Source organism: Pipistrellus kuhlii, unplaced genomic scaffold, assembly GCF_014108245.1.
Source record: "Pipistrellus kuhlii isolate mPipKuh1 unplaced genomic scaffold, mPipKuh1.p scaffold_m20_p_22, whole genome shotgun sequence".
NCBI lineage: Eukaryota > Metazoa > Chordata > Mammalia > Chiroptera > Vespertilionidae > Pipistrellus > Pipistrellus kuhlii.
In genome coordinates, this window is record NW_023425521.1 from 5108594 (window position 1) to 5118319 (window position 9726).

A 9726-nucleotide genomic window follows, 5' to 3' on the forward strand; every position below is an offset into this window, starting at 1 on the left:
ATTTTTTACAGAGAGGAAGGGAGAGAGATAGAGAGCTAGAAACGTCGATGAGAGAGAAACATCGACCAGCTGCCTCTTGCACACCCCCTACCTGGGATGTGCCCGCAACCAACGTACATGCCCCTGACCAGAATCAAACCCAGGACCTTTCAGTCCACAGACCAATGCTCTACCACTGAGCCAAACCGGTTTAGGTGAAAGGAACAGTTAAAAAAAAAAAAAAGCCATAACATAAATATATTGTCAAACAAAAATGAACCAACTTCACTAATATTCTCTCTCTCTTAACTTCTTACATTTTCATTCTAATATGGCAAAAAGGACATGCTTGTCCACCTTAACTCTTTCTCTGATGCAGGAAAATAAGCATCAAGTTGGAATACAAAACACAGTTCAAAAGATACTTGAAACTTTTGTGCCCTGAGTAGAAAGTAAACAAAGGGAGGGGTGAGTGCTGTGATGGAAGGCTCTTTCTACTGGGCAGATTCTGTCCATGTGCTGGAGGAAGCGGCAGCCCTCAGAGCTCTGGCTGCCAGGTGGGGAGGAATCGGCTGCTGTCGCCCCGGAGTGTTGGCTCCCACGCTGTGCATCAGGATTGCATAAGAGAATGCAGCAATGCTCTCCAAGGCAATACCCGTGATGCTCTGCAAGTGCCCCACAACCTTCAGAAACAGAGTTTTTTATTACTAAACTATCTCAACATGTTTTAGTACACAAATTGCTTGGGCTGGACTCTGAAGCCAAATATAAATGTTTTTGTTTCTCTGTATTTACAGAGAAGATTAAATCCAGACCCAGTGTTTGCCAATAGCCAAATTTCATGAGGATGCATTTGCCCTGATGGTGTTGGTGTGGAGTTTCTACTAGACATCTCTCTGGGCTGGAGATGAGTTTTGTGAAAGGTGAGAGGGATATCTGGGCCTTGACATTTTCTCTTTGGGAGGATATATTTATTAGACTTTAACATGGTAACAGATTATCATCATAAGGAGAACAAGCTGAATTTGGACCTCCATTTCTAATTTTATAAGAGGAAAACTAGAGAACACTTTTCAGTCCTAACCTAGTTTTCCCTTTCCCAAATCCTGCTCATTCATCTTAATCCTCGGTCTTGGCACTTACCTTTTATAGTCTTCTGTTTTCCTTTAACTAAATGGGAGAATGCTTTCTATTAAATGAATTCTGACCGCGCTGGTCCTACTCAGTGATGCATACCTGGCTCCAACACGCGTGGTTTTGGATGAATGCACTTGCTGCAATGATTCCTACTGCCAATAGCATGAAGTCTTCCTTCACTGAAACAAACTTTTCCCTGAGTGATTAAAACCATTATTAATTTTGGAGCTGAAATTTGATCTTCCAAATCTTTTTTTTTTTATTTTTTTTTTTTATCTTCCAAATCTTAGGGTCATACAACTTCAATTGTTGATGTTGATCATCGTGGATTTTTTAGACATGGAAGGAAATGGTCAACTAATAGTTAATTGACCTTCCCCCAGCCTCCCCCAAATCACCTGGGATTTAAACATGAGCCTCCCGTCTGGTTCATAGGCCTTTTGTTGTTCCACCTGTCTCCCTAACAAATGTAATTGTGAGGCTTTTTACTATTCTGCTTTACAGTAATCAAACACTTTTGTCCAAGTTGCAACCTTGTGACTGGCTTTTATTCCCCGAGTGACTATAAAAGCAGTCAGGTAACCTCAAATTATAAACAGCTATAAAGAAAGAACTAGGAAATAATTACTTGAAGTCATTTAAATTTGGAAGTGAAAACATTTAGGGTTTTGCTGATTGGGCTCAGTCATCTGCATCCAGACAACAAACCGGACGTTAATTTGAACCAGATAACCTGTGCCGGTTATCTTTGGATTGGGTGCCTCGCCAGGTAAATTCCATTCCCCAAGTTCTCATGCTACATTCTGGACTCTGTTTCTGGAAGGAGCCTAGGCTGAAGGGGTTGCCTTACCCTTGTAGCTGACTGGGCGTGGAGTTCTCGATTGAAGCCCTCAGCAGGCTCTCATATATGGGTTCATGCAGAAGATAGACTAGGTCGAGCAGGGTTAGGCAGGTTGCATGCAGCTGTGTGGCTGGGACCAAACAGCCATTGTACCCTAGATGGAGTATGGGCATGGTGAAGGGTCTTTTCTGGTCATAATCACGGTGGTTATGCAACATAAAACTGTTGAGCTGTTAATGTGCTTCCTGATTGTTTTGCTTTACTGTAAGAAACCTCTTCAGCTGGAGGTCAATTTTAAAGGACAAAGGGAAAGGTAGAGAAATCTCCATATACAATTCGAGTATATTTGTTTGTTCCCCTCTTATCTCATGCCTCTCCATAAAACTCCTGCAGTAAGAGAGTACCTCATGAGTCCAAACAAAGCCAGACCTAAGTTTCTTTTCCTGACAAGTACCAGAGAGCACTTCCCTCCATCAGCCCAGGCTTCCTGCTGCTCCTCATTGGTGGGTTCTGCCCACTGCTCCCAAACCTTTGGGTACATTCTTATTGCCTCCTAGGGAAGACTCCCACGCACAGTCCCTGGCACACTTAATCAATTACCTAGAACCTCCAGGAGCATCTCCACATAAGTCAAGGGAGTAGGCAGGTTGATTTGGAAGTTCAGAGACTTCAAAATATCAAGCTCTGACTCCAGTAGTTCTTCGTTAGTGTGCAGATATCCTAGAGCCTGGAGGAAATTCAGGACTGTAATGTTGCTGATTATCTGGGCAAGGAAAAACAGTGAGGGAGAGGAAAGGGAGTCAGAATAAAGGCCATGCATCTTGGCATAGTGTACAAATCCAGCCCATGCCTGCATCTTGCCTTTTCCCTTGGTAATTCCCTCTTACCCTCAATGCTTGTCATATAGAACTTGCAGCTCTCAAACCCACCAAGCTCCCCAAGCCTCTACAATGCTGTTTCCTGTATCTGGACCTCCTTTCCTTCCCTTCTCTCTTCCTGCTTTTCTTAACTCCTCTCCCACTTCTCTTAGGATCCACCCATCTTCCATAACCACCCCCTTCAAGAAGTCATTTTCTCTAAATACACTTCCCTGACTCTCCAAGGCTAATGAGGTTCATTCATAGCCCTCTGTACTGACACTAATCAGAGCACATTATTTGCTTGTGTGTCTTCTCTCATTGGCTAAGTTCCTTGAGAGCACAGACAATATTTTTACTGTTGCAGCCATGGCACCTAGTGCAGCATCTGGCCATAGAAGACAATAAATATTTGTTGAGTGAATGATACTTTGTTATATACACATTGGGTAGTAATGTGGGGAAAAATTTTATCCTTTTTAAACATAGTAGTTTACCTTAATGCTGATATGTTGGCAATTCAGACATTTTATGCAAACTGTCCTTGAGTCCAAGGGGAAAAAGGTGACCTGTATGAACAATGGCCTCTGTCCAGCAATTATACTTTGGAACAGAACTTCAGGCTATTTAATAACTGCCTCTATGTGACTGTGTGTGGTGTGTGTGTGTGTGTGTGTGTGTGTGTGTGTGTGTGTGTGTGGTATGCGTAGGAAGCATAATCACATTCTGGAATTTCCACATGAGTAGTATCACCTAGCTGAGGAGTAGGTTTCTCACAGTCACCTTTGAATGAGCCGGTTTCTTTCTAACACTCAGGTGCCCATGAGCAACCCCAGCTCCTTACTTTGTAGTGGAAAGACAGTTTGCTTGCCAGCTGAACACATGACACAAGACGCAGGATAAATTTGTTGAAAAGCTGCTCTTTCAGAGCCCTCCAGTTCTGAGGCACTGTCTTTTCCCTTAGCTGGATTGTGGCTTGCCTGCAGATATTCTCTGCCTGCTTAACCATAAACCTAAAAAGAAAGGAGGGGGAGAGTAAATAACCCACACTCAATCTAAAGGATGTTTCTGCTTCAAATTATGCTACATCTTATCCTCAAAAAATACCAAGTGCCAATACCAATTGCTGGCTAAGAGATTTACATTTGCACTAGAGGGTGCAAAACCAGGTCCCATGGTAAGGAGCAACTAGTACTATTTTGGGGGGTGTGTGTGTGTGTGTGTGTGTGTTTAAGATTTGGATATATTAGTCATTCTGAGAGGTGCCACTACAAAGGCCTTATGCTCAGGGCTTTACCTTTCTAGGATTTCTACAGCCTGGTAGCTCACAGCTTTCTCCAGACACCATTGTTCAGACAGGAGAAAAACAAACTCTGCCAAAACAGAAAAGAAGAGCCTAATTCACAAGGTGCAACCAAAACCACTCTGTGAACTCTTGGCGTTGTGTAAAAGCCATGATGGGGCCAAGGGAAGGGGGTCGGGAGGTGAGAAAGATGAGACTGAAACAACCCAAGCTGAGATTAGTTCCTTTTGCTGCCAATAGGCAGATCAGAGGCATGAAAAGGAGGCTGACTGAGTGCCAAAGACAAGGGCTTACCAAGCCCCCCTCAGTGACCCTGGAGCCTTCCCGTGGGTCTCAGCTGACAAAAGGCTTAGCCAGCTACACGCAAACACACCAGCTGGTCTAACTGGCCTCTACGCCATGCTGGGAGCCCCCAGCTTCAAGGGTGATTCTTGGATGGACACAAATCCGAACCCTTATATTCTGTCTGCAGTGGAATGTTGACAGGAACAGAAAGGTCCCTCCTGGAGCTACAGTTTTCTTTATAATACTGTTTGTTTAGTAACCACCCTCTGGAGAACTCCCATTGCTTTACAAACACGGTTCACCTTACAGCTGGACACCATCTCTCCACCACCGGTGTGTTTGGTAAATCTGCGGCGGCTGAGCCTCTCCCAGGAGCAAGCTTGTTAAGGTGGAGTGGCTTGCTTTGAAGAAATATCCTCCAAATCAGGGAACAGAGCCTAATTTGAGAGGTGGGGAGTCACTGGGAAGGTGGGAAGGGCAAGATACTTTGGCAAGATTTAAGGCTGCCTGTTTCTCTTTGAAAGAACCTCCCCAGATAGAATTTTATTTAGTTTGCAATATCATTAGAGGGCGGAAACAAAGGTAAATGTTAGTTCTCAATAAAGAAAGCTGCAGAACTGGGAACTTTGGGCACTGATTGGTAAAAAAAAAAAAAAAAAAAAAAAGTATATACAATTAAATTACCATATGTCTTCAGAGAAAATTTAACTTTCTGTGGAGGGAAAAAAAAAACAACCTAAAGTCAAGGTAGTAGTAAAAAAAAAAAAAAGTCAAGGTGGCCCCGTGGCCGGTTTGGCTCAGTGGATAGAGCTAGGCCTGCGGGCTCAAGGGTCCTGAATTTAATCCTGGTCGGGGGGCATGTACCTTGGTTGGGGGCACACACCAATGGGGAGTGTGTAGGAGGCAGCTGATTGATGTTTGTCTTTAATCGATGTTTCTAGCTCTACCCCTCTCCTTCCCTGTAAAAAAAAAAAAAAAAATCAATAAAATATGTTTAAAAAATAATTTTTAAATAAATAAATAAATAAATAAAAATAAATAAAAATTTAAAAAAGTCAAGGTAGTACAAGATAATTTAACAATCTACTCAACATACAACAGACATACGTGTATGTACAAAATCTTATCATTACAGAGACTAAAGCTCTGCTACCAGTGTCCAATGAAGAGAATTAGTTTAAGCAATTAAGGTTTTTCGTGTGTGTGTGTGTGTGTGTGTGTGTATATATGTGTGTGTGTAGTTGTTTGAGTCTGAGTTATCTGGGCAATTGTTTCTATTTTCCATTTTAATTTTCCATTTTAATTTGCCAAGAAAACTGAGCTTGGGTTAGGTGGAATGGATGAGCGTTACACCCCTCCCTTGCTGCTGGCTCCACCTCCTGCACTTACGAACATACTCAGATCGACTATTAACTGAAAAACCCGCCCCTTCTATTCTCTTAAGCAAGGGCTTTATCTAATTTCTTGAAAGCCTGGTTTATGCCTGCTGCTTCCACCTTATCATTCACTTCCTAAGTTCTGCCATTTGGCTTCTACTTTTCCCAACTTGCTGAAATGGTGGCCTCTGAGGCCAGCAACTATGTCCAAGTTGTCAAACATCGCGGCCCTTTTGCCACCCTCATTCCTGATGTTCATATCGGTGAGGCATCTGAAACCGTTGTCATCCTTCTGGAAACACTCTTGCTCCCAAGGATCTTTTGGTTCTGTCCCTATCTTCCAAACCGCTTCCTCTTCCTTCATCACTTTGCTTCAGACTCCAATTTCCTGAACACAAAATGTTTCCCAAGGAGCTGTCCTCGGCCTCCTCTTTTCTCCCTCTCTCAGCTCACCCCCTGCCTCTGCAGTCTCATTATGGCCATAACTCCCAAACCTTTCTCTCCGGTTCTGACTTCTCTTACTTTTTAAACTGCCAGCCAGAAACCTTCCTCTAAGTGTTTCTACGAACACCTGAAACTCAGTAGTTCAAAACCAAAGTCATTGTCCTTCCCAAACAGAAGTCACTCTTCCTCCCGTTTGGTGGTGTTGTTTCGTGCATGTGTGATTCCCTTAATGGCGCCCCTACGTTCCCAGTCTCCTGGGCTCAACTCTGCGGCATAGTCATCCTCGCCTTCTTCACTTCTTAAGTTCATCCATTGTGGAACCTTATATTTACCTCTGAAATGTTTTTAATTCACCCTCCCTTGTCACTCCCTTGGCCCTAAACTACGAGCACAAACTCAACTCTGATCCGTCTTTCCCATCACAGCCAAGATATTTTTCCTAGGGCCAAGGTTCCCCTCACATCACATGTTAAGACACTCCCCATGCCGTCTTGCTTTCCTACCAAGCCAGGTATGGACTCTGCCTTGGTGCTCAAAGTCCCCCGTGGAATGTCTCCAAACTACGTTTCTGGTCTTGATTTCAACTCCTTTTCCACCAAAGTCCAGGATGCTCTGGCCGACCTGGATGACACTGTACTCACACTTACCCTGAGCGTCCCTATTCCCATGGCTTCACTCACACAACCTCTTTACTAACTTAACCAACGAATGTCACCTTTCCTTCAAGGCCTACCTCCAATGCCATGGTGCCTGAGGGCTCCTTTCATTCTTCCTACCCCCACCTCACCCCCTCACTCATTTTAGTTCCCCTAGAAGCTTGGTTTTTCGTTTTTGTTTTTTTATCTAGTATGTCACTTATTTAACCATACTTTTGTACCTAAGCATTTGCAGACTTGTCCTATTCTCCAAGGATTACATTCATGGTTTGAAAGCAGGGGCTATATTTCATCGTCCTATCCCAGGCAGCACGGATAATAAATGTACATTTGGAAATCAAGGGTAAGGTGCTGGTGTGTCTTATTCATCACTGTATCCCAGCACCTGGCATGCAGCAACTTCTCTGAGTTAATAACCACACTGAACCTCAAAATTGGTGCCTCAAAGACAGATGCCCCTGTTCCCCCCACCCCCCACCCCCCGAAACAAACAAACAAACAAACAAACAACAGCTCCCGGCCCTGCGTCCACACCCACGATTCGCGTCTCCCGGAAGCTGCCCATCCGGCCCGCAGACTCCTGCACTGCTTGCTCATTCTGCTGGGCCAAGTGGAGCAGAGCGTCCTCGATGGTCTCTGTGGCAACAGCTCCAAACTGAAACTCGCTAACAGGGGCCAATCTTGGCCTCACACGTCCGTCCATTTTCAGAAGCCTTTGTGGACACCCAGACGGCTCCCTGGACCCGTAAACCGATCTCCTTAGCTTCGCTCCAGAGCCTTCTGCCAACACTGGGCTCGTCCTCCTCTTCTGCGTGGTTGTCCTCGCCTCGAGTCTGAGGAAAACTCAGTTCCCACCGCAGCCTCGAGCCCTCCACAGCCTTTTCCCGCCACAACGGCCGGGGACCCCTCAGCCAATCAGAAAGCACGTCCGTTTTACGTCTCCCCCCACCCCCCTTTTCCCTAAGACCTAGAGCCACACTGCGTTGGTGAAAGAAAACGCGGACTACAACTCCCAGCGTCCCCTGCGGAAGCGAAGGGCTGCTATTCCCAGCAAGCCCCGCGCCCCCCCAAACTGCGAAGGGCGGAGCGGCAATATGGCGGCGCCGGGAGCTGGTGACCCCCTTAATGCCAAGAGTGGCGAGGCCCCTCTGGCCCAGCGCATTGACCCGACTCGGGAGAAGCTGACTCCTGCGCAGCTGCAGTTCATGCGGCAGGCGCAGCTCACCCAGTGGCAGAAGACTCTGCCACAGCGGCGGACCCGGAACATCGTGACCGGCCTGAGCATCGGGGCCCTCGTGTTAGCTATTTGTATCCGCTGGACTGTAGACTCGGGGAGACTGCATGTGGGGACAAGAGAAGGGGAGCAGTGACGTGTAGGAGGGCAGTAGGGGGCTGGTGGAAAGAGCCTGATCTGTGAAAGTCTAACCGCGGAGCCAAGCGTTTAATTTACCTTCAGCTGTTATTTTCCTTTTTAAAAAAATACATTTTATTGATATTTTACAGAGAGGAAGGGAGAGGGATAGAGAGCTAGAAACATGGATGAGAGAGAAGCATCGACCAGCTGCCTCCGGCACACCCCCTCCCAGGGATGTGCCAGCAACCAAGGCACATGCCCCTGACCAGAATCGAACCCGGGACCCTTCAGTCCGTAGGCCGATGCTCTATCCACTGAGCCAAACCGGTCTCGGCTACGCTGTCATTTTAAGTTCTATTTTATCATGACTAATTAAGAATAACGGGTCCGCCCTAGCCAGTTTGGCTCAGCCTGCGGGAAAGGGTCCTGGGTTTAATTCCAGTCAAGCGCACATGCCTGGGTTTCGGGCTCTATCCCCAGTAGGAGGTGTGCAGGTGGCAACCAATCAGTGATTCTCATCATTGATGTTCCTATTTCTCCCTCTCCCTTCCTCTCTGAAAAAAAAATAAACAACGGGTCAGCCACCAGCTTGGCTCAGTTGTTTAGTGTTGACCTATAAATCAGGAGATAGGGCACATGCCCAGGTTGTGGGCTAGATCCCTAATTGGGGGGCGTGCAGGAGGCAGCCAATCAATGACTCTGGATGCTATTTGTATCCGCCTGGACTGTAGATTTAGGGAGACCGCATGTGGGGGCTCTGGATGGTTCTCCCTTTCCCTTCCTCTTTGAAGAATGAGTCAGGGCTTGGAGGAACAAAGGGCTACAGATTTAGGAGGATGAGAGATTACCTAGGAAAAGGAAATGTGCCTGTTCCAAGTGGTTTCCCTAACTAACCTCCCCAGATGGTTACACCTTCTACTCAGTGTCCCAGGAGCGGTTCCTAGATGAGCTGGAGGATGAGGCCAAAGCTGCGCGTGCCCGAGCGGCGGAAAGGGCATCAGCTTCCTGATCCAGACGGGCACCGCACTTCTCTAAGCTGCTGGATCCCCCTCACATGACCGATGATGCCCCATGACCTGTAGAAGCTGACGCCTGCTCACAGCCTTGCTGGCCACCTTACTGACCTTGGACAATGATCAGCCCCAAGAAGCCAGGGATTTATACAGATGGCCATCGTCAAAGGAACGTTGCCCACCTCACACTCATGTTTGTGGTAGTTGAACCCTTCGTATAGTTTGTTTTGGGTTTTTTTGTTTTTTGTTTTTTTGTTTGTTTGTTTTGCAAATTATCTAACCTTGGCTTTTCCCAAATGCCCTGACTTTGTGGTTTATCCCCTTCACTTCCCAGGGGCCGGGAGAAAGGAGGACAAGAGGTGGGCTGTTGTGGGAGTGGGCGTGGCAGGTCTGTGCAGGGTGGGAGCCTGGAGGAAAGATGGGGTCAGATTGAGAATAAACTGAGTCATCTCTCTCGGAGTCAGGTGCGTGTGTTGGGGCT

General features: G+C 46.3%; 2 protein-coding genes across 3 annotated transcripts; one reads left to right on the top strand and one right to left on the bottom strand.

The window, feature by feature from the left end:
- Window positions 1–388: 388 nt before the first annotated feature.
- On the bottom strand, window positions 389–7885 carry CNTD1 (cyclin N-terminal domain containing 1). Of its 2 annotated transcripts, none has more exons than XM_036451256.2 (7): window positions 7413–7885; window positions 4112–4187; window positions 3659–3827; window positions 2558–2720; window positions 1967–2111; window positions 1216–1312; window positions 389–662 (listed from the first exon to the last, which is right to left on the bottom strand). In XM_036451256.2, the coding sequence occupies exons 1-7, from the start codon at window positions 7579–7581 to the stop codon at window positions 474–476; spliced, it is 1008 nt and encodes a 335-aa protein (XP_036307149.1). In that variant the 5' UTR covers window positions 7582–7885; the 3' UTR covers window positions 389–473. The 2 variants fall into 2 exon arrangements, with proteins under 2 accessions (XP_036307149.1, XP_045442188.1); XM_045586232.1 differs by lacking the exon at window positions 7413–7885 and adding an exon at window positions 4705–4932.
- A 46-nt stretch (window positions 7886–7931) lies between these two features.
- LOC118726452 (cytochrome c oxidase assembly factor 3 homolog, mitochondrial) lies at window positions 7932–9704 on the top strand. The gene is made up of 2 exons (XM_036451275.1): window positions 7932–8186; window positions 9135–9704. Exons 1-2 carry the CDS (start codon window positions 7973–7975, stop codon window positions 9239–9241), a joined length of 321 nt encoding a protein of 106 aa, XP_036307168.1. The 5' UTR covers window positions 7932–7972; the 3' UTR covers window positions 9242–9704.
- Window positions 9705–9726: the final 22 nt, after the last annotated feature.